Below are 26,070 nucleotides of genomic sequence, written 5' to 3'. Positions count from 1 at the left end.
ATAAACCCCATGTTTCAGTTAAATTTTTATTGGTGGAATATTGCGGGCCAGTCCTGGTGGGTTGTTCTCTGCCCAAACTCCTGGTATGTTAAACAATGTCTCATCACTCCTAGGGTTTTGGCTAGTCAACACTGTATAAAGTCGCCACTCTTCTTCCTTTGGTACGGATAAAGTCATAATACCTGAAGGTCCATTAAACTTTAAGGATGTTGTTCCATTTGGTAGGAACGTAATCTGCGCTTGTAATTTTGATAGCATATCACGTCCCAGCAATTGGACTGGACATTCAGGCATATAAAGGAATTGGTGTTTTACTACGTGGCCTCCCAATGTACAGAGTCGACTTTTAAGAACCGGTTTTTCAGCACTTCTTCCAGTTGCTCCTATCACAGTAATAGTCCTTCCAGATGGAGGAGCAACTAGATTAGTCACCACTGAATGTTCAGCACCAGTGTCGATCATGAACGCACTCCTTTTCCCCCCTATTGATACATCGACCATAGGCTCCGCTCGACCAAGGGGGATGGAGCCCGGTCGGTATCAATAGTCCTCCATGACAGTGTCAGCCAATCCTACAAAGTCCCTACCTTCTCTATCGCGGGACCTTTGCGCTGCTGGAATATACCTGTCTTCCCTAACACTTCCTCTGTTCCCATTACTCCCTCTATAACCATTACTCCCTCCGGGGCCTCCTCTACCTCTCGCTCTACCTCTAAAGTTTCCGTAGCCTGCCCTGGGTTGGTCTCTCTCGTACTGCTCTCTTTGTGGACACTCGTTCCTCCAATGCCCTTCTTCCTTGCAATACGCGCACTGATTCCTACTCAAAGGCTCCCTACTCCATCTATTATTGCCTCTATCTGGGCCCCGTTTATCTACGCCTGCGATCGCTACCGCTAGCATATCAGCCTTTTTACGCATCTTGCGCTCTTCCTCTTTCTTACTTTCTGTATCCCTGTTCATATAGACCTTATTTGCTACCTCCATTAGTTGGGTGATGGACATACCTGCAAACCCTTCTAACTTTTGTAGCTTGCGCTTAATATCTCCGTATGCTTGGCTGACAAAGGCGGAGTTAACCATTCGGGAATTGTCTGCGTCTTCCGGATTAAAGGGGGTATACAAGCGGTATGCCTCCAATAATCGGTCATAAAAGACACTGGGCGCTTCATCGCTTTTCTGGATCACCTCAACTGTCTTCGACATGTTAATGGCTTTCTTTCCTCCGGCTTTCATGCCAGCAATTATAGCGTCTCTATAGGCTCTGAGTTGAACCATATCAGCACCATTTACGTTCCAATCGGGATCGGTGTTGGGATAGTGTGTCGCGGCCCATGCTGCTGGATTGGCTTGGTTCAAAGCACGGGCTCTATCCTCTAATGCTTTAATGGCTGCTTGATTTATTCTTGTCCTTTCCTCATTGTTAAATAAAGTCATTAGTAACTGCTGGCAATCAGCCCATGTCGGATTATGCGTCTGTACTATTGAGGTGAACAGATCAGTCATAGCTTGTGGTTTCTCAGTATACGAGGAATTATGGGTCTTCCAGTTTAAAAGATCGGTTGTGGTAAATGGGACATATACGAAGACTGGGTCAGCGTGTGCCATTTGACCTGCGGCATCGATATAAGCTGACCCGGGATTCAGACGAAGAGGCATCTGATAGTGCTTTAATTGTTGGGCACCAGTCAACTGTCGGGTTTGGATGGGGCTACGTAGAGAGGCGTCAGTCATGGGTTCCGGTCGGGGAGAGATAGGGTATGGGGATGTGGGAGGTCGGTTTTGGGAAAAGGTCGTAAATAAAACACTTCGAGCCGAGCTAGATGAAGCTTGACCGGAAGTCTGAAGTGGCGCCAAATCAGGATATTCGTTTCTAATGGGGGTGGATTCTGGTTCCGGAAGGGGAGATTTAGTACGAGGGGGGGTGGATCCTGTACTGGAGGAGGAAGCGGAAGTGGATGAGGGTAATGAGGGGAGGGGTGCAGGACTTCCTGCGTTTGCGTCACTTCTTCTTAACGGAAAGTAAGGGGGCGGCAAAGGGATCTCGGACTCAGGGGGCGTGTCCAAAATGGGCCTAACACCAGTCCTAGTGGACGAGCAAGTCCTAGCTACCATGAGGCGACACTGCTCCTCGCGGCATGTCTGGAGCCATTTTGGCGAGTCATTTACGGCCTGTCTCCAACAGTCAATATAAGGAAACTGGCCGTAAAGTTCAGGCCTACCCGATACAGCCACGTGTAAGCGCTGTACCAGAGTTGGATCCAAACTGCCACGTGGCGGCCATGCCGCAACCAAAGTAGGCCACTCCCTAGTACACAAAGTGACCAAACGTACAGGAGACATCTTTACCCCAAAATCACAAACTTTGAATCCCTTTTTAAAATTCTTAACCATACATCCTAAGGGATCCGGAATCGTTGACTGCGACGCACCCATACTTAACAATGGAACGTCGTCGACAACGAATACTATACACGCGTACTATTCAACAGTCACACCCGTTTCCTCTGGCAACAGCACCACGTGGTACGGTTACCAAGTGAAACGTACACAATAACAATAAACACTCAGGGAATTCCCGTACACACACAGCTGTTACACCAGTCACTATATAATCAATATTATGCCCTTTGGCGTAACTATACAGTCACCCACGCTATAATTCTCTATATACGAATTACCCGTCTATAACACACCCCAGTAACATCGTCTTTTACAAATAGCGGTTACAGTACGGTTAGCATAGGTCAAAGCACAAGTTAAGGTCACAATACAATTATTAGTGGTTATGGTGTTAAACATGCAATGGACGACAATGATTAGTACTTATTATATAATGTCAGTAAATATACAGGGTTATGGTACCGTGCACTATAATACAGCAACACACTATTAACACTCTCGCTAGACGGCTGAGCTCGCGCTATCTAACAAGATATACACTTTACTAAAACAATCGTTAACACATTTACAATTCCCAACTAAACTATTGGCCAGTACCTTGAATGGACTACCTAAAACTATATACACCCGTTTTGGTTAGCCACACTGCCCAATCACCACATATATAGCGAGCTAGAGAACCGAATTTACACAGGCGCCTCTTAGTCGCACTATCAAAAGTCTAGTGGGTTCCAAATTTACACGCCTTCCCACTTAGCCCAGATAGGATGAGAACTAGCGAACCGAATTTACACAGGCGCCGCTTAGTCTCCCGGTCCCTCCGACCTAGCGAACGTAATATACACCCTAGAACGCTAGTCTAGACAAGACACCGGTGTCCGGCTAGGGCTATTTACACCAGGACCCCGCCTGACTAACCAAATCAAACGGTCTGACTAAAGAGCGTTCGATCGAGCGGTGCGCCTTCGCTCCTTCCCTCCGACAGAGGGGGCAGATACACAGATTCAAAACCCCTTTGGGCCTACCGCACAATCGGTATACCCCTAGTGGGTCCTGCCGTCTAAAACAGCAGTTGTCTTACCTCCTCGTTCCTGAACCTGAGTTCACACTCATCGACGGGGACACCCCAGCACTTCTCACGTAGAGGCCGATGATCTCCTGGACAACAGACCAGTGGCGCCGAGACGAAGGGAGGTCCACGCAGAAGTTCAGGGGTGCAGCCGTAGAGAACGTGGGCAAAGATAGACCGTCTCACGCCTCTGCCTCTCAGCTACCGTTGAACGATGAGCTTCCCGGCCAATGCACCAAATGATACCGGAGAAACTGACGGAAGCCAAGCACAGAGAGATGGACACAGGTTTCTTCAGGAAGGAAGAGATTCTTTATTGGATCACCGATCGGGACTCAGAGGGACTAGCGTCACCAAAATACAGCAAAGTCTGAGTACTGAATACATAGAGTACATTCCTTATATAGCACTGTAGCTCCTCCCACAATTAACTACACCCACACATACCCTTAACCTATTTAATAAATAGAGTCTAAACTCATCCATCCGGTCTAACCACGTGGCTCATCTGATACAAAGGAGAGGGACGCGTAATTCCAGTTCTTACATTCCTGCACCTGGTCAGTACAGTGATGACAGTATCTTAGCTACGTATAATTAACTAACTGATACTACAAACACATATACATACATATGCCTTGTGGCAATCTTAGCCTGCTAAACTTGTATTTTACTGGAATTACATCACACTGTGAGCAGGATGTGCAGTGAGCTCAGGCAATCAATTATTTAATAACCCCAGATCCCTCAATCAGTATTTTATTTGAAAGCTTTATGAATGTTTAACACAATTGTTTCCAATGAAATGAGTTAGAATCTAAATATATATATACACACCGGTATATATATATATATATATATATATATATATATATATATATATATATATATATATGTGTGTGTGTGTATATGTCTATACATATAAATATGTGTGTGTGTGTGTGTGTGTGTGTACACAATTTCAGCATCCAAATCATGCTTGAAATACATTATATTTTATTTGATATATTACACACACACATATGTATACATAATCTCCTTGCAAAAACCCAGCACTCTACATCCTTTCGCAATATCTTTGCTGGACTTTTAAGTATATATAATGGAGCCTTTATTCGCTAAATATAAACAGTGATTTCAACAAAATATTGATGTTTCAATCCATATTGTCTTGAGGAAAGTCCTTATGAACTGAAACCTCAATATTTTAAGTCACTGTGTTTATATGTAGCAAACAATGGCACCATTATATATATTTACCTACAAATCTAGTATATGCTCTCTTTTTTTTGCAACATTAAGTAAATATGAAGGGGTGGATGGATGGGGGGGATGGACAGATGGAGATAGGTAGGTTGATAAGATATCAAAACAATCTCGGCACTCAACGTCAAGTTTTTGCCTGGGTGCAATACTCTTATCCATATAAACTACAACAAAGGTGCATTGTCAGTGCTTGGGTGTGTTGATATGTATAAGAGCATCCATCTGTGTATAAAATTTATATATAAAAAAAAAAAAAGATTTATATTTACACACACACACCATAACTTAGCGGCATGGTCAGGGCTTCCGCAATGAACAGTTTTTAATGTGACAAAATTGTACATAACGAAATGTTGACCATAATGTAATACAATGTTGTCACATTAAAAAGTGTTCATCGTGGATGCCCTGAGAATGCCCTTTTGTTATGGTTTTTTTTTAAATAAATTTAATACATAGACAGATGATCATATACATATCAGCACACCCTATATTAAAGTGTTTTCTTGCAAAGATTGCATTTGTAAATCTCACAGTAAATCGCATGCAATTAAAACTATAATCTCATCAGATAAAATACATGTATTTATTTTTTCAGGTTACATATGTAATTGCACATGACAAGCCGCGCAAAATAGAAATTGGTTTCACACAACCCTTTTTATATGTAACCTTGTGCTACAAAATTAACTGCATGTTATCATCACTGTATAGGATCAGAATGTTTAGTGACATCAATGAAGGGTCTGATATTACAGCGGCAAGTCATTTCTCTCTTTATCATCTGCTTCAGGCAGCTCGATCGCCCTGTAGATGTCCCATCTAATCACAAGGTGGGCAGAAGGACACACATCTTTAATATCCTGTCAGGTTGATACTTAGGGGAGATAAGCCACAATAAATTGGACTTCTAAGATTCCACCCGTACAGAAAATCTTTATTTTATTTCTGTAATGCTAGGTCTATACAAAATCATAATAAATAAAATGGATCTCCTGATTATTCTTCATTTCACCTTAGGATGTGAGCACTATGTCATCAGGGTTATCTGTTGCATAGTCTACTTAGAAGTCATCACAGATATAAGAGTCTTATCAATTATATCTCTCCGTAACTGAACTGTCAGGGAAAATATGAAATAATATATCTGCTTCATAATATAAAGGAATTCAATTTCCTTTTTTCTCTTTTAAAATAGAACTTTAGTTCAAGGGATAAATAACTCTGATAGTTGAACATTTTAGCATATTTTTAATATCAAATTTGATAGAAAACCCAAACATAAGCAATAAAGACACAGCATTTTACAAACATGTATTACATCACTGAAATATTCTCAAACACAAAGAAACTTTTGGACAAATAAACATGATGGTGTATGCAATTATAAATTCAAAATCTGAACCTAATTTTCATGAAAGTATCCTGGACTTAAAGGATGACTGTTACTTATCTTTGCATCAAGTTCTAAAAAGGAAATTATTTTATTTTTTAAAAGAAGTGTATGTACAAAATGAGAAATGAATCCCTACCTAGTGTATCACAGGATTCTTCAACCAAATGTATGCACCTTGGTGGGTCAAACAGTGTTTGAAAACTGATAGTTAGTCTCTCTGGTCTTCCCTGTTTCTGTGCAAGGAGTGAAGTAGAGAAGACCATAGAGACTAACTGTCGGTTTTCAGACACTGTCCGACCCAAGGTGCATGTATATGGCTGAAGAAACTATTTAAGTTTTTCATAAAGATAGATTGTTCATGACAACTTCTTTTTGACTTTTTTTTTTTTTTTTTGGGGGGGGGGGGAGGAGGGGAGATTCCAATTGAATGAAAAGATGAGACAGAGTAGTGGCAATCTTTGCTTCCATTCCCATGATTTGTTGTTCACGATCAATGATAGGTAATATAAGAAAAGACTGGGCACACACAAGTTACCTAAGGCAAAGTTTATTGAATGATGAAGCTCTGTTATCCATTAAAGTGTGCCTTAAGTGACATCTTAGTGCCTAGGCTTTTCTTCAATTACCTGTTGGATGAGAGGGATGCCGCTCCAGACTGTATGGCACCATAAGTTTATGTCCATTTAATATAAGCATGTGAAGTCTCTAACTTGTCTTGCTACAATAACTGACAGGAACAGGCATTATCTTGTATACGGTGTAATGGATGCCTGAGGCACCTTATCGTGCGAGTTTGAGATTTTTTTTGAAAGATTCTGTCTAGCAGTATCCTCTATGCACCCCGTTCCATAGATTCATGTAGATATAGATAAGATGCCAGGAGCATAAGAACTATGGTGGCACCAAGAACATGGTAGCAGTGCGGTTGGAAAGTTTAAGGTAAGTATATCTCCCTAACTGATCTCCCTCAACCACCACCGTATCAATGGACATGTCACCCTGTAGGGTATTTACAAAAAATTTAAAGGTCCCAAAATGTACAATGCTACTTCAATTCAGAATGTTGGGGCTTAATGTATTCACGGTACATTGCAATGTGTTATACCTCAGTGTATTTTTGAGATGCTGACAAATGTCAATGTATTAGAATTTTAGCTAGACACTCATGTGCTGAGAATAAGAGCTCTCAAGAAACAGCAGCCAAAGCAGCCTAAGCAATCTGTGGCTGCTATTCATGACCAATACATTCTTACTGGTCGTTGGATCACCCATCCCCAACCCATCTCTTCAACAAAGCCTCTTCAATTGAACACTGCAACCTTAAGACCCAATCCCCAAACGATCTCTGCAACAAAACCTCTTCAATTGAACGCTGCAACCTTAAGGTACAGTTTGACATTCAGAAGATGCTGCAGTGGATTTCTGAATACTTTTTGTTACTAAATTATTACATTAATATAATAATGCTACCATTGTTACCCATAGTTTACTATTTTAATATTTTGTACTTGCAGTTACATGTAGTTATTAATAAGCTGGCTGATATAATTTGATTGGCAAATCTTTAAATGTATACAACAAATGATTATTTTGCTCTACCAATTCTCCCTCCTGCTTGCCACTCTTAGCTCTAAATTCCTTTAAATAACTGTGTATCTCTACTCCTCCTTAGGCCCAATACCCAAACCATATCTGCAACAAAGCCTCTTCAATTCTTTTTGGCTCTACCCACCCACCCTGGTTCCATCTAAGTATATAGTATGCTCTGCCAGCTGTTTTGGAACCACAGTCAATCAACTCCTTATTCCCTTCACATGTTATCAGTTACTGAAATTATATGATTAATTATCTCTGCCATAACCTCCAAATACCTCTGCTACCTCTTGTCTCATCTCCCCATTTTAACCTTGGATAACCTTTTGTACTGGTCTGTTTATACAGTATCGTCTTTTTCCCAATTGTACAGCGCTGCGGAATATGTTGGCGCTTTATAAATACCAATTATATTAATAGTTGGGCATTCTCATTTAAGTATAAAACAGAAAAATATGTGTTGTATCTGACATAATCTTTTGGAGATATGCAATGACAAAAAGGAGAGAGAAAATACCTAATAGTGTAACAACTTCTTAGAATAGAATAGAATAGAATAGATAGGTAAATACAATTGTGCACTCACACTTTAAGGGAGCTTGAATTCAGCTCTGATTTAAACTACTGGACAGAATGATCCCCGTCTAAGGATATAATGTAATGCAGGCTTTTCAGGTAGTCCTTGTGACAATAGATATAAAATATTGAAGACAAATAAAAGTATATAGTGTAGTATGCTGAGTTAATTAGCAAGAGTAGGTATATATAAAAGGTGTTCACTCACATATTATGGAGCCTAAGTACTGGCTCCAGAGATATAGCTTGAAGTGGTATGATCCCTCCTCTAATATATAGATGTGGGTCTATCTCCATGAATATCTATATCTAAGAGAAGTAATACCACAATTGTGCACACCATTGCAATAAAGTGTAAAACACAGTAAAATGGTAAACATCTACTCACATGCATTAGACCAAAGTAAGGATTTCTCAATCCAATAGGCATAGGTGGTATTATCCCCACCAAGAATATATAGCTCAGGAATCCAGCAGCAGAGAATCAGGTCTATAAAAAAAAAAGTACAGAAAAAATGCACAAAGAGCTCTGAAACTCATTTAAGTCTCCTAAAATAAATACACATTTTTGATATAAAATTGCATCCCAATAGATATTCTCATGCTGTCTCTATATCTTTGACATATTCTTTTTCCATCTTGTAGTATGGCTTGAAGAAGAAGGAGGAGAAGGAAGCTGAAGAGAAGGCTGCTATGGAACAACCTTGTGAGGGCAGTTTGACTCGTCCCAAGAAAGCAATCCCACCTGGCTGTGGGGATGATGATGAAGAAGAAGAAGAAAGCATTTTGGACACCGTACTCAAGTACCTTCCAGGACCACTTCAAGACATGTTCAAAAAGTAACCAAAACCACCAATTTGGGACTTCTGCTCCAGCCAAACTTATGTCCAGCAACAAGAAAAAGGGAAAGCCAATGGAAACCTAGACTAAGAGAAATACACAAAAGCACACACATTGATAACACAGATTAGCATAACAAGCTTTAGCACAAATATCGGATGGTCTGCACAAACAAATGTAAACATACATTCATATATGCAGGCACACACACGTGCATACAAAACATGACTTTTGCTGATTTATATACATATTTGGGAGATTGGGCTTCTTGCCTCACACAATATTGCACGGACCAAGACTGTCACTGCTTCTTAAAAGTTATTATATGCCGTGACGGAATATTCAGCTCCTGCCCATTTTGGAGCAATTCTACACATGCTCAGTGCTGGGCAGGATTCTTAGTTGGAAGGTCAGACAGGGGTTATATTCCTGCTCCACATAAATTTGCTAAATAACATTAAAAAAAAAATTCTAAATAACATTAAAAATCGTAAAAACACTCTTCCCGTGAGGATGCAAGTAAATAAAAGTGACTGAATTCGTATGTTGATGTACAGATCTTCTCCCTGCATCTCGTAACCGGGATTCACTCGGTGTGATACTTGGAAACTTGGGATATGTTATGAAAGGCATGCAATGAAATCCTGCTGTGTTGCCATCTGTATCATGTATATTGAGGTTTTTTTTAACACTTTTCTGCTCACTTTTTCCTTATGTCTCCAATGCTAAAGGGACATGCAGTGCACAGCTTCCCTCGTTAAGTCTTTCTTAAATATACTTCTTGTCTTTTCCAAGAGAGCTGGTCAATATGCATTCCTATCTACACTTAATCAGTTATGGTGCAATGTGGGAGCTGGATGCAAACTGCACACCTCTTAGCAATGGTCCTCAACGAACAGGAACAATTAAAGATGAGTCAGAAGGCTTGGAGCCAACCCTCATCAGTACTTTGACATGGACCAAGAGACTTCTTTTAGACTTCTATGACTGTAATGCTGATTGCATGCTTAGGAAAAGTATGAGTGTTTGATGCCTCTTTTTTTGAAAATTGAAAACACTGTCTGTCTTAGTCCTGTGCAGATCACCCATATTGACTGTTTACATATGTAAATTAAGTACCAGAATAGAACTACATTGTTCAAACATACATTCACCTGTCTGCATTCATCAGCTCCATCAGTTTGTTTGTTTATCTCATTTGTCACCCTCGAAAAAGGGCAGGCATTTTACGGGAGTCTTTGGAAATGTCTTTTTTTTTTTGGTCTAAGTTTTTTGGGGGGGGTTTTGTAATCGAACCAAAGTGAAGTGTTTCTATCTGTATATATTTGTGTGTGTGTGTGTGTTTTGTCTTCTTTATTATCCCTGTAACAAGGTTACTTAGTTTGTTTGGTTTGATTATAATGGACCAAATAATGAACACTGATAAACTTAACGATTTTTCCATCATGAAAAGTTTTTGTAATGTTAAATTTAAAAAAACAAATATATAGATATACATAAATAAGTGCTAATCCTAAATTAAATGTAGAAAAGCCCTAAAATAATATTTATACTAATACATTCCAATAAATTGTAAAAAAAATAAACTAAACATTTGTATAGGTATCTGTGCCCATTAGGTATTTGGGAAATATTACAGGGACAATTGTAAAGATATACTAGAGAGTTCTATACAGCAAGAATACTAGAGAAAACTCAGGTACAGCTGTGGAATTAGAGTGCTAAACAATTGAGTTATAGGCAGCTGCACCTATTGAAAAGATGTAAAACTGGAGAAATCTAGAGATATATTATAGAGTTCTAAATACTCACTAACCGTGTTGGGCTTAGAACATTCACATGTGTTCTTATTTACAGCATCTAAAGCTGATATTACAAAGCAGATATCCCCAAGAGGGATACAATTCCAGATGAATAACTTTTTACTTGCCTATTGTATTTATACTGACCAGAATCAAATTATCACGTGACTAAGTATATAGATATATATGTGAGCACACAGTAATACAATTTCAATAGGGGATTGAAAGGGCTGACAAACTGCACATTGGAGTACAAATCCAGCCTTTTTTTGTATGTTTGAATTATTCTATTAACCTTTTAAACAACTCAATAAAGGTTTTAAAATAATAAAAAAAAATGATATTTCTACAAATAATAACTTCATTTTATTAAACATTTATGTGCTGCTTGGCAGCTATTGATTTGAACTGGATGCGCTGGATGAGCTATGAGCAGCCCTTACAAACATCTATGTGAAGATCTTATATACGTGTACACTTTGTGTGTGTCTAGTGTGTATGTAAAGTAAAATGTTATATGTTATCACTATATTGCATATGTATATGTTTCTTTCTGTCATGCATTGATGACTTCCTAACATTAAAGTGTATATGTTTCATACATGCATGCCTCTGTTACACAGTGATCACATTATCAACGCTAAGCTGCGCAGGTCACAGGACTGGCAATGGCCAGCAGTGACTAGTCACCGAAGCAAATAAGCTTCTGTAGGAGATAAAGCCATAATGCCATTTTTTTCTGTCCTGTTAAATTTGTGTTATATCCATTTCCTGGTCCATTCTGTTAAGCACACACGTATACAGAAATCCCCCTGCTCAGCGCTGGATGTTCTGTGGGGAACAATCCTGCAAGCAATTATAATGGTTATATAACCTGTAATGCTTCAAGTTCCAGAGGACTGAATAACGCATTAATGAGAAACGCGTTGGGCATATCTTATGGCCCTCAGAGGGTTATATTGTGAATGGGCTGTTGAAATGTTGTGACACAGAATATATTTCACATAATTTTTTATTACTGATAAATACAATATATACAGTACAGATAAACAACTGGAGTGATTATTATTCTCTTTTTTTCTATATAAACTTGATCACATTGTTGTTGTTTTTTCTTGTAATTTTTTTCAAGACTTGCGTTAAAGTATAAAATCCTACATTGCAAAGCAATGTCCACAGGTCTTACTGTTGGTTTTTTTCAAATATGTTCATTAATAAATCAGAACTACAGAGTTGAAATTGCAGTTTTACATGATTTAATGCTCAATAAGTTGCTTGACACTGCAATATATTAAAGAGAACTTTTAGAGTTCTGCTGAAGTGTACAGAGCAGACAGCATCAAAACGTCCTTTGCTTTTGAAAAGGATTTTAATATCAACCTATTTGAAGTGTGTGCTTATTGAGTAGAGCTATGTGTGACTGCCTTTCAAGTAGACCTGTATTTGAGTTTTGTTGTGTCCAGTTTAAAAAGCCGGTTATCACAGTCATAGTATAGAAATAATATCTGATGTTTTCTAAAATATTGCCTGTTTTCTAGTAAGACTCGTTGCTATCAAGGTTTATTTTCACTCTGTCATGTTGGGTCTGATAAAAAAAATAATAATAATAATTCTATTCTGATTTCTTAATAAATATACAAAAAAAAAGTAAGAAATGTTGTTAAGGCATAAAATACAAAAAGTAGAAAAATTTAATTTCTCTGTAACGACTGCAAGGTGCAAAGGACAAAGTTTATAACAATGATTGACAGGAAGCTGAGATGGAGGTGAACAGTTGCAGGGTAACAAGGTGTGGGTTTCTGCATTTATTAGATATGAGATAAGGTAAAAATGATGGCTAGTTCCCTGATAATATCTAATGGATTACTGGTGTTCTTACAAAACTCTGCCCTAGAAAATGTGCCCTAGCAACATCAGAAAAGCTCATTGAAAGCAATTCAGGGCTATTTTGAGGTTCAAATTCAGATACAATTCATGAAATGTCCTGTAATCACAGATGAGCAAGCCAAACTATATATAGACACAAATTAGCACTGAATACAAACGCAAAGCAAAATCTGAATCAGTCACAAGTTAAGGCTATATTCCCCAGGAACTGTTCAAAGGTTACTCAAAGCCCGCTGCAAGCTAGAAGTTGATCCAGTCACCATTAATTTACCTAAAGCGTCATGTGACTGCTATCAGCCAATGAACATAACTCTGTGCCTGAAAATTTGCACAGAGTTGACATTGGCCAGTCTGGAACTTTTGTTCTGGTCAGGCTAATGATGCCCCAATGATGCTGCCAGAGGTGAAGCAGTAGAGAGGTTCAACTCATACTGAAATGCTATAGACAGAAGTACACAGGCATCACAATGTAGTGCGCAAAAATATTTACTTGGTCAAAGGAACAAAGAAAAAATACAAAGTTCTGGCCGTGAGGCTTTAATCGTGGGTTAAACTGCACATACAGACTCCAGGCACCATGAACACTTTAAATCACTGGCGTTTGGAGTGACCCTGTAAAGAATAATGCTCAAAACCATTTCCAAATTAGGTCTGATATAAATAAATAAGACAGCCTAAAGCAATAGAAATAAATAAAAAATAAAATAAAAAACACAGCAAGAGAGCTGGATACTTTCTCTAATCTAATGTGTATTAGGAGCAGAAAAACAAGCATTATAGGAATAACTCCTATATTGACAAACTGTTGATATTATGGTTCAAGCAATAAAAGCAATTACTGTATAGTATATTAAAGTACTGGGTGCTTAATTATAGCAATCGGTGTTGAATGTATTGTAATAATAATTGAATTATTCACGGGTGTCTAATATATGTGGTTGCTATATAAATCTACATCAGCATCACACTGTGTTAAATCTGTTGGGAAGAATATGAGTCAGCCTGCTCCCCATCTAAATCACATATATTCTGCTTCGTTGTGCCTAGGGATCTTTTGTATAGTGTCGATATCGAGTCCGGAATAACTACAATTGTAAATGGAATAATTTATGGTGCATTCAAGTTAAGAGGAAATACTATTACTTAAATCATTGCTGTCTGTCAAAAAAAGTTTTTTTTTCCCAACGTCCCCAGAATGTTCTCTGTAAAAAAAAATATAAAATCCTGTACTTTACGTTTGGCAGAAACTTTCAGTCCAAAGAGAAAACACACTAACAGGGTTATTCACTAAGGTGGCCAATCAAAGTGAATTCAAGTGCATTTCAACATTAAGGTCAAATAGCCAAACTGGAAAAATTCTCTAAGTCAGCTATGCATTCCGTTCGACTGCTCTGGTCTTAAATTTCAAATTCACTTTCAACTCACCTTACAGAGATCTTACTGATACATGATCAGTTGTTTTGCTTTAGTAATAAGGCTATCCTAACTATAAGATAAGGCCAGGGACTAATGAAAGTATTTAGAAAATTGGGCAGACTAGATGGGCCGAATGGTTCTTATCTGCCGTCACATTCTATGTTTCTATGTTTCTATGTTTCTATGATCTTTATAAAAATAAACAAAAAAAAATATTTAATGCGGGTATGCTGGGCATTCTAAATTGTCAAGAGTGCTTAAACAACAATTTCATGTTTTTCCAATTTGTGGAATACTCACATAAAAATCAGCTCAACTCTACAAATTGCATATTTTGACTGGTTAATGACATCGTACGTTTCTGTTTTTTAAATTATTAACACAGTGGGGGGTGGGAGTGTGAAAACTGTGAAGCATTACTAAGATGTAAGGTGATGGAGCTTCTCTTTAAATTGCACTGTTTTCTAATTAAAATAAAACAAATCAGATCATTTGCCTGCTGGTGCGATTGCTCTGTGTAAAACTGCAACAGTAGGCAAGTTAGGTTGAGCAGCAGCTGTTCAAATAACATTAGCTGCTCAGCTTGATAAAAAAAAAAAAAAAAAAAAAAATTCTCAAAAAAAAATCAATATGCACCATAAAAAAACAACTGAATGTAATAAACTTTGAAAAAATATGATGACCTTAAGGGCTATCAAATTGTCATTTTTGGCCTCTTGTGGCCGTTTAGTACCTCCCCATATACTCTTTAAGTCATTTGTTCTTGCACAATACAATTTAATATAGTTTAATAATAGGAGTTTCATTATTATTTAATTTTTCCGTTCATACAGTTAGGTTTTCAAGTTGTTATTAACGATTTATGTATTTTCCTATTAGCTGACAATACATGTTAATGTAATCGCCAACTCGTGTCTCATATAGCGGTTTGTGAATAATATCAGTAAACCTTGAACATTTGTTAATGTATCCATAACAGAGTTATGAAAAGAATGTATGAAGACAAGCTGCATAGGAAGGTAAGTTCTGGATAAAAAGGGGATTACTAGTTGGAGTGTTATAGTGATGAACAACCTGTGGAATGGAATGAAAGCACCACTGCTCAAAATTGTAAGCATTTAAAATCGATATACTCGGCAGACAAATAGATATTGCTGAAATTTAACAGTATGCCCTCTTACCTGGGTCCTGCCAGGTCCCGAGGCTCCTTTCCTCATCGAGAAAAAATGTACCGTAATCTTTATTTTTACGTTAATTTAGAGGACACCTAGAATCTGCAGGGGTTAAAAAAATGTCCCAATATTATATAATTTTTTAACAGTGGAGTGTTCCTTTAATGCTGTGTTCATGAGCATTGATATGAGCATTGGTAACATTTTTGTTTAATTAACAAATTAGAAATGTTTCTACATGTCAAAGATTGAAAAAGAATATCCAATTCTGCTCTCAAAACTAATTTGGCCAAAATATTCCCAGGAGAAATAGTGGCTGGATTTTTTTTTACCCCTGTTGATCATTGTAGCAGCTGTTTTTTGTTTCATTGTAATAGTGATGTAATAACATTTTTTTTTTTAAACATGCAATGCAAAACTGGCATGTCAATGTAGAATAAAAAGGTGTGGATACTTTATTTGGAAAAACAGAATATAAAAGAATATAAATAACATGATTGAGATGTTGATCCAAGGAGAAACGTGATTGCCAATATGAAGTGAAGAAGAATATTTCTCCTTTTTCGTGGAAAAAATCAATCACTTGGAATTGGGTTGTTTCACTTCTTTTGGATAGGAAGCATAAAATAGTGTGTGAAAGGTTAAATATCATGGCCTTAAAAAATTGTTTTATTTAAACAATTTTGCTTTGTAACTATGACAAATCAGCAATTTGTAAAGAATGCTGTTCAGACGTACATAGAGCCCACATGCAGTTGGTTACTTGACTAACACTAAGCATATTCTGCATGGCGAGGACAACCTTTTTAAATTTTTACAGAGCTGCTGAAGAACTGGATGGTGCCATTGCAATGGAAATATATTCACTGTAAAGTGATTGCCAGTGATGGAGCAAAGTGAAAGGTATCTTGGAATTGGGGGGTTAAATATTGTTTTACATTTACTATTCCTTTATCTGGCACATAACCCCTTAAGGACACAGTGTCACGATTCGGGGAACCAAACACGCTAACACACACACAGAAAAGGCGCTGTACCGGACCTTAGAGTGGCCGGGCTAGGCACACAAAGAATAGTCAGGAGACAAGCCGAGTAAGGGGAACCAGAAGACAGAATAACGAGAAACAAGCCGAGGTCAAAGGGTAGGAGAAAGTCAACAAGCCAGAGAGTGCGTAACCAGAAGCACAAGTTTCAGTAGCAATACTAGCAAGCAAAGACCACAACAGGGCACTGAGAGACAGGAAAGGTAAGTATATAAATCCTGTGTTTAATTCTGATTGGATAATTTCCAATCAGAATTAACAATCACACGTGGGAGATATCTATACCTCCCACTGTGATTGTAGTGCTGTGGCTTTAATGCCGGGTCACGTGGCTGACCCCGGCATTTATATGAATGCGTGGTCTCCCAGCGTGCAGCGTTATACATGCTGCCGCTGGGAGACGAGAAGGAGGATGCGTGCGCCGTCCGGGGCTGTGAGGACGCCGCTCGCCAACAGGTAGGGGAAGGGGAGACCACGGGCGGTGAAGAACTGAGGGTGAGTGCTGCAAGCGGATTGCAGCCTCCCCTTACAGCCGCCCGCGGGATCCTGACACACAGACGTAAAAGGCCTGCTTGATGGAAAAGTTCCATCATGTGCCTGTTGTGGGATAACTTTCTCTCCTTCTCTCTCTCTCTCTCTCTCTGTTCCTGTGAGACCTAACATGCTGGAATGATATCAGGCAAAGCTGCTCTGTTTGATGAAATACTGTCATTACTCTATGCCCTGCATCTTTCTGACAAACTTTGGGTGTCAATGGAGCAGTAACACTTGCAAAGGGCATAAATGCTAATTATGTAAAAATGCTTTACTGCTGGGACCTCACAAAATGTGGGACCCAACGGATGGACTTCACTTACTCCTGTCTAAGGTAGAGTCTGGTTAACATTGATATACAAAAAGATAAAAGGAAAAAAAAACTTTTACCAATTAGTCCAATGGAAATGTCCAATGCTCCATCTTTGTTTATTTACTTAGTACAATTTCCAAAACACTATTGGGGTCGTAGGCGTTTTGCATGCAAATTGACTTGTATCTAATTACCCTGTGTGATACAACAAGTAACTGGTCTTCTTGAGAGTTAGCAACCTGCTCACCGACATTTGTACAGATGGTGTTTATTCTTCAGTATTTATTCTGAATTAATCAGGTATAGTTCACTGCAGTATTCTATACTTGATGAGACAAATGCATAGATAAGTGTTGGACGATTTCCAGGAGGAATTGTGTGTTTAATCCTAGCTATGTTTCTCAGGTGGGTGAAGAAAGATTTGATTCTGACACATGATGTTCAAGAGAATTCATGAACACGCACCAAATTAAAACACAAAACTCTGAGTCATGTAATTATAAATCTCTGCATAACAAGTCGGATCTACCTGCAGTTCTGTTATGCATCCACCTAAAAGTAACTAGTTTATCTGTGCCCTACTTAAACAAGTTGGCATTCATCATATCAAGGTGGCTGACTTGACAGTCATTTAAAATTCTTACACAAAAACTCCAAGGTAAAAAGCAGCAGAGATGTTACTGAGAATTAGGATACGTTGACTTAGTAATTAGCAATTCAGTAGACATACGAGCTCTGGTTCTGAACTTTGTTGTCTCAGAGCAATGTTGTTTCCTGGAATTTTTTTAAGAAGTTATGGGTTGATTGTTAATTGTGACGGATCTGTAATTCGCCATGTAGTCTAGAAGTTTGGTATCAGTTTTAGGAGGCTTCTTGGAAAGGCATTTTTATGGTTGTTAGGAAAACTCCATTCGCTCATTAAGTGAGCAAAACATTTATGTATAAATTACATCCATGAAACCTGTTAAGAAAGTGTATCTGAACCTGATCCTTATAATCTTAAAGTTAAACTGTAGCCTCTACATTACCTCTTATTGCATAATATATGAAATGAGAGGCTTGAAAACATAAAGAATCAGCAGAACAGCTACCAAAGCTAGGAAAGAAATATTTTACATAATTAGACCCCATCTTTAGTTTAAACCCATGGCATCCGGGACATTTATGAAATGGTTTTCCTTTTATCTAGGCATGGTATTGGAACCTGGATGAAAATTAAAGTCAGGACAACCAAGTTCAATCAGGGTCAGAATTAAGTTGAGGTCACAGATAAACAAGCAATTGCCAGGCACAGACCGTGCTCTGAGTCCAGCATGAAAAAAACAAAAACCACAGCGACACTGTGGCAAAATTCCAAGATCAATATCCCAATACTGAATACAATGAGGGAAAACAATATAAAGGCTATCCAGATGACCTGTGAAATGCATTAGTCAAGACGCTCTAAAGTGCTGTCGGCAGCCACATAGCTAAAGTGAATTTGTCACCACGAACATATCTTTCTCAAATCATTTCCTTTTCTCTTCCTCTCTCTGGAACTATTCTCTCTTTTTTTTTTGATACTCTTGTAAAATACATAAGACAAAGTAGAGACTAGTTTGTCATGTGTATTTTTCCTAAGCTTGTGTAATGATATTGATGTTACAAAGTGTTGGAGTCCAGTAGCCAGATCAGCAATGTTTTCTGCCAGAGGTAGCCACTCGTTACCCAGGTGGTTGAGCCCCTGAGCCTTGAGTGGCCTTCTGGTCTTAAGCAGAGATGGGAGACTGGAACAGAGAGATGATAATCATAGTGAGGTAAGCCGTGGTCAGTGGGAAGGAGAAGCAGCAAAGTCAAAACGGTCCAAAATCAGCAACAGGTAGGAGAAACAGGAACAAGCTTGATTAGAGAGTACAGGAACCACAATAATCTGGCAAAGGTACAGAGACAGGAAGTGGCTTTTATAGGCCAAGAACCAGACACATGACCAGACACAGCTGAAGAGACTTGTCACTGATACCAATGCTTATAGAGTCAAGGTTACCAGATCTCAGGTACATTTACAAAAGGCAGGCTGGTGTAGTGGTAAGGAAGAGGTTTAGCAGCATGTAAACCAGGGTTCAAAACCCAGCAGAGTCAGTTCCTCAAATTACTCCCACCTCTACAGGCGCAGCCTCTGGATGCCCTATTTCCTGGTTTAGCAGGGTACTGTGAATGGAAAGACTGAAGAAGATCAGGAGCATGAATATTGTCCACTGGTTCCCATGATCTATCCTCTTCACCATGGCCTTTCTAAAAAACCAAATATTGAAGCTTGTTGCGGAATATCCTGGAGTCAAGAATTTTTTCCACCTCGTATTCATCTTCACCATCCACGAGGACTGGTGGTGGGGCAGGCAGGGCTCGACCAGGGAAAGTATTTTTATGAAAAGGTTTAAGCAGTGCAACGTGAAACACCGGATGTATTTTCATGGAATCTGGAAGTTGCAGACGGAAGGTGACAGCATTGATCTGAGCGATGATCTCAAAAGGTCCCATGAACTTTTGACCCAATTTATGAGAAGGAATCCTAAGCTTAAGATTCTTTGTTGACAGCCAAACCTTGTCACCAACATGATAAACTGGGGCCTCTTTTCTATGCCTATCAGCAGCTCTTTTGTAACATTCCTGAGCCTCCGAAAGAGTCTTCTTCAACAGTTCTTGGGAATCTCGTAAGGCGGTTAGCCGGTCAGTGACTGCAGAAATGGAAGTAGTAATTGGGAGACTCACTAGAAAGGTTGGATGGTAACCATAATTAGCAAAAAATGGGCTCAGAGAAGTGGAGCAGTGTTGGGCATTGTTATAGGCAAATTCCGCCGTGAGTAGAAAATCCAGCCAGTCATCCTGCAGGTAACTAATATAGCACCGCAAATATTGTTCTAACGTCTGGTTGGTTCGCTCAGTCTGTCCATTACTTTGTGGATGAAAAGCTGACGACAGATTTTCATTAATACCTAGAATAGAACAAAAATATTTCCAAAAATGAGATGTAAACTGCACTCCCCTGTCATAAATTACTTCATCAGGCACTCCATGCAAGCGAAATATTTCCCGAATAACTAGGTCAGCAGTCTGTTTAGCTGAAGGGAGACCACGAGCTGGTATGAAATGACTCATCTTAGTTAACCGGTCCACAACAACAAGAATGGTAGTGTGTTCCTTAGAGGGGGGTAGTTCCACAATAAAGTCCATGGATATAGATCCCCAGGGACGATGAGGAATAGGAAGAGGCTGAAGCATGCCAACAGGGGATGAGCGAGGAGTCTTATGTCTGGCACATACATCACAAGAGGACACATACTTCTTAACATCCTCATAATATTTAGGCCACCAAAAGGATCGGGTAAGTAGTTCTTGTGTCTTTCGGATTCCTGGATGACCTGCTGGTTTTGAGTCATGGTAGAGACGTAAAACGTCCAGTCGCACTGATTCTGGAACAAACAGACGTTGTTGAAAAATCCAAAACCCATTAAGCATGGTCATATGAAGATCACGAGGAGGATCACGAAAAACTGGATCATCAGCGTAGCCCTTTTTAATGCGAGACATTAGATCAGAAGGAAAGGTAACTCCTAAAAATCTACTCTCAGGCAAGATGGTGGCTTTGGTTACTGTAGTATGGAGGGGGTCAGCTATCCTAGACAAGGCATCTGCCTTGCCATTTCTGGAACCAGGGCGGTATGAAATCAAAAAATTAAACCTTGAGAAAAATAGGGACCAGCGTGCTTGTCTGGCTGACAGTCTCTTAGCTGATTGAATACATTCCAGATTTTTGTGATCTGTGAGGACAGTAATTGGATGGGTGGCTCCATCCAAGAGATGTCTCCATTCGGCAAAGGCAGCTTTTATAGCCAAAAGTTCTTTATTCCCTATGTCATAATTTCTTTCTGCTGGTAACATCTGGCGGGAATAGAAGGCACATGGATGTAACAACATCTTAGGTCCAGTCCTTTGAGACAGTATAGCCCCAATAGCTGAATCAGAAGCATCTACCTCTACAGTAAATGGCAATTCTGGCTGAGGATGTACCAGGATAGGGGCAGATGTAAACAGAGTCTTTAATCTGGAAAATGCAGTGTCAGCCTTATTGGACCACTGAAAAGGAGTCCCTTTACGTGTAAGTTCAGTGATCGGTGTAATAACGGCAGAGAAATTCTTAATGAAACGCCTGTAAAAATTGGCAAACCCCACAAATCTCTGAATATCTTTTTCATTCTTGGGGATGGGCCAGTCCAGCACAGCTTTAATTTTACTTGCGTCCATACTTAAACCTTTAGGAGTTATTACATATCCCAGGAATTGAATTTCTGTTTGTTCAAACTCACATTTTTCCAGTTTAATGTATAGGTGGTGGGTACGAAGGCGCTCAAGAACAATGCAGACCTGTTTTCTGTGATTTTCAAGATTATCAGAAAATATCAGGATATCATCCAAATATGCCACAACAAACTGATCCAGGAGATCCCGTAGTACATCATTGATTAGATGCTGAAAAGTTGCAGGGGCATTACAAAGCCCAAATGGCATTACTAGATATTCGTAATGTCCGTACCTGGTTCTGAAAGCTGTTTTCCATTCATCATTTGGTCTTATGCGAACCAGATTATATGCCCCCCGTAGATCAAGCTTCATAAATATTTTAGCTGAACGAAGTCTCTCCAGAAGTTCAGGAATGAGAGGCAAGGAATAGCGGTTTTTAACAGTGATTTTATTAATGTCCCTGTAATCGACACATGGCCGTAGACTGCCATCTTTCTTTTCTACAAAGAATATAGGAGCTCCTGCTGGAGAAGTAGATGGTCGAATAAAGCCTTTGGCAAGATTTTCTTGTATGTATTCACGAAGTGCTTTCAATTCAGGCTCAGAAAGGGAGTATATACGGCCAAATGGGATAGCAGCTCCAGGTAGCAGCTCTATGGGGCAATCATAAGGCCTGTGAGGTGGAAGCTGATCAGCATTCTTCTTATCACAGACATCTGCAAAATCCCGATATTGTAGAGGAAGCTTAGTTAAGTTTGTATCAACCATTTCATTAATTGTTGTGGCAACAGGTGTTGCCTTAGAGGGTTGACAATTCATTAAGCAGTGTTCTGAAGGAAAGGACAAAGTTCTAGTCTTCCAATCAATCTGTGGGTTATGCAGAGCAAGCCAGGGTATACCCAAAATCACTGGAAACTGTGTTGAGGAAATTAGGTGGAAAGATATAGACTCATGGTGATTCACTTCCAGAATCAATTTTAAGGGCACAGTCTCATGTGTAACCGGGCCTGACGTAAGTGGAGAACCGTCTACTGTTTCCATTAACACAGGTGAAGATTTAGGGATAGACTGAATTTTATTTCCTGCTGCAAATTTAATATCCATAAAGTTTCCGCCTGCTCCAGAATCTATCATAGCTGTAGTTGAAATTTTATTATCACCATATTGCAAAGTGATAGGCACCACCAAATGAGGATGTTGAGTCATCATACCCTCTTCACCCTGAGCAAGAGAAAACAAGGGTTGTGTGACCGAATCCAGTTGGTCTGAAATCTGGGATTGGTGTTGAATCTGTGCACCCTCAGCAGTCATAGCTGTTGTTCTTTTAGACTTGCTAGGGCAATTGATGGCATAATGCCCTGCACTACCACAATACAGGCATAAATTGTGAGTGCGTCGCCACTGTTTTTCTTCATTGGATAATGACCCCCTTATTAGATCTACCTGCATAGCCTCAGGTTAAGAGTCTGTAGGTGTTTGTGGGGTCGGAGTAGAAATTCTTGAATAGAAAGTAGGAGTAGCACTTGGTTTAAAAGAGCCCTGTCTTTCCAATCTTCTTTCTGAAAGTCTCCAATCAATACGGATAGCCAACCGCACACATGCATCAAACTCAACAGGAAGATCAACACGAGCTAGCTCATCTTTTATAGCTTCTGAGAGACCCCTTCTGAAGTGGAACCTCTGGGCTGATTGGTTCCAAGTAGTATCAGCAACCCACTGTCTGAATTCAGCAGCATATTCAGCCACAGAGCGCCTCCCTTGATGTAAATGAAGGAGAGTGGCTTCTGCTGTAGCACAGCGATTGGGGTCATCAAAAACTAGGCACATGGCCTCAAGAAAGTCTTTTAAATTTCCCAAGACTGGACTGTCCTGTTCCAGAAAAGGGGAGCCCCAAGCCAGGGCTTCATCTTTGAATAGGGAGAAAATAAATCCCACCTTCTCTCTTTCAGATGGAAAACGGTTAGGTAACATCATGAAATGCAAACGGCATTGATTTAGGAAACCCCTAAATTTTTTGCGGTCTCCTCCAAATTTTTCTGGTATAGGCAAGCGGGCATCTTGTGCAGGTGTAACAGTAGTAGCAGCAGCAGCCGCAACATCATGTGCCCTGTAGCTGGTAAGCTCACTATGCATTGATCGAACTTCATTTTGCAGTTCAGCTACCTGATCTTGCAGCACTTGAATGGTCTGTGCCTGGGTCTGCATAGTTCTTGCATTATAAGCAACCTGCTGGGCCAATGCAGAATCTGATCCGACGGTCTCCATGAATGGGCCAGATTATTCTGTAATGATATTGATGTTACAAAGTGTTGGAGTCCAGTAGCCAGATCAGCAATGTTTTCTGCCAGAGGTAGCCACTCGTTACCCAGGTGGTTGAGCCCCTGAGCCTTGAGTGGCCTTCTGGTCTTAAGCAGAGATGGGAGACTGGAACAGAGAGATGATAATCGTAGTGAGACAAGCCGTGGTCAGTGGGAAGGAGAAGCAGCAAAGTCAAAACGGTCCAAAATCAGCAACAGGTAGGAGAAACAGGAACAAGCTTGATTGGAGAGTACAGGAACCACAATAATCTGGCAAAGGTACAGAGACAGGAAGTGGCTTTTATAGGCCAAGAACCAGACACATGACCAGACACAGCTGAAGAGACTTGTCACTGATACCAATGCTTATAGAGTCAAGGTTACCAGATCTCAGGTACATTTACAAAAGGCAGGCTGGTGTAGTGGTAAGGAAGAGGTTTAGCAGCATGTAAACCAGGGTTCAAAACCCAGCAGAATCAGTTCCTCACAGCTTGACAAATTTACACTTGACAACTTTGTCAAGTCCCATTTTACCACAATGCTCACCTACTCATTGCGTCCATCATTTGTCCTCTGTAATTTCGCACTCTATCTCTCCTTCCCTGAGCATCGCGCCTGCCCAGCACAATAGTGAGTGGACATGCACGAGATCGGGGAAGGAAGGGCAGAAAGATGCAGTGACTGTCAGGCTACTAAAGGTAAGAACGGAGGACCTGTGCCCCTAAAATCCATTGTGGGGAATAGGAAGACATATATCGGGGGTGGGATATAAAAAAAAAACAGTACAATAACGGTTGCCTATGACAAAGCTATCTTCCTTCATATTATAGATCTATCATTCCATTTTTCCATGCTAGCCCATGCACATCATCATCATGTCAAGGATAGGATAATGCTGATTTATCTCTGGAAAATATCAAGCATCTACACCATGTTTTTAGTGGTCTGTGTCGAAGAGTGTAGTAAACTCCCATCTCAGTACCTTCAACTATTATTATTATTATTATTATTATTGCCATTTATATAGCGCCAACAGATTCCGTAGCGCTTTACAATATTTTGAGAGGGGGGATGTAACAATAAATAAGACAATTACAAGAAAACTTACAGGAATAATAGGTTGAAGAGGACCCTGCTCAAATGAGCTTACAGTCTATAGGAGGTGGGGTATTAGAAACATTAGGATAGGAAATATCAAGTAGGAGTGAAGCAGAGCTGGAGGAGAGAGCAAAGCACTATCCCATAGGGACAGGTATGTAAGGGAGAGATTACTCTGGGAGGCCATACGCTTTCCTGAAGAGATAGGATTTAAGGCCCTTCTTAAATGATTGAAGACTAGGGGAGAGTCTGATGGCAGTAGGCAAGTTATTCCATAGGAGAGGAGCCGCCCGTGAGAAGTCCTGCAAGCGTGAGTTGGCCGTACGGGTGCGAGCAGCGGTCAGGAGGTGGTCGCGGGCAGAGCGGAGGGTCCGAGGAGGGGCATACCTCTGGATCAGTGAAGAGATATAAGAGGGGCTGGAATTGTTCAGTGCTTTAAATGTATGGGTTAGCACTTTGAATTGACTCCTATAGGATACAGGGAGCCAATGTAAGGACTGGCAGAGGGGCGAGGTGTGAGAGGACCGACTGGATAGGAAAATCAGTCTAGCTGCAGCATTCATTACAGACTGTAGCGGGGCAGTACGGCTTTTGGGGAGACCAATCTGGAGAGGGTTACAGTAATCCATGCGGGAAATTACTAGAGCATGGACAAGCTCCTTGGTAGCATCTTGCGTAAGAAAGGGGCGGATGCGGGCTATGTTTTTGAGTTGGAACCTACAGGACTTGGCAACAAACTGGATGTGAGACTCAAAGGTGAGACCAGAGTCAAGTATGACGCCAAGACAGCGCGCTTGTAGGGATGGACTTATGTGGATATCACTGACTTGAAGGGAGAGTGAGAGAGGAGGATCAGTATTAGGAGGAGGAAAGACAAGGAGTTCAGTTTTAGAGAGGTTAAGTTTGAGAAAGCGTGACGACATCCAGTCAGAGATGGAAGAGAGGCAAGCAGTGACACGTTGCAGGACGGCCGGGGAGAGGTCCGGTGAGGAGAGGTATATCTGAGTGTCATCAGCGTACAGGTGGTAGTTGAATCCAAAAGAGGCAATAAGTTTTCCAAGAGAGGCAGTATAAAGAGAAAATAGAAGGG

General features: G+C 40.0%; 1 protein-coding gene across 4 annotated transcripts in view; it reads left to right on the top strand.

Moving 5' to 3' along the window:
* Positions 1-10,640, top strand: part of CPLX2 (complexin 2) — a 161,376-nt gene extending 150,736 nt beyond the window's left edge. For all 4 annotated transcript variants that reach the window (XM_063447329.1, XM_063447327.1, XM_063447328.1 and 1 more), the window contains one exon: positions 8,946-10,640. In XM_063447329.1, the coding sequence (XP_063303399.1) occupies positions 8,946-9,143 (198 nt within the window). In that variant the 3' untranslated portion in view covers positions 9,144-10,640. The remainder of the gene's footprint in view (positions 1-8,945) is intronic.
* The last annotated feature ends 15,430 nt before the right edge of the window (positions 10,641-26,070 follow it).

This window comes from Pelobates fuscus, chromosome 3 (assembly GCF_036172605.1).
Source record: "Pelobates fuscus isolate aPelFus1 chromosome 3, aPelFus1.pri, whole genome shotgun sequence".
NCBI classification, from domain to species: domain Eukaryota; kingdom Metazoa; phylum Chordata; class Amphibia; order Anura; family Pelobatidae; genus Pelobates; species Pelobates fuscus.
The sequence above is the reverse complement of the archived record's forward strand: the minus strand, read 5'-3'. Positions and strand labels throughout refer to the sequence as shown.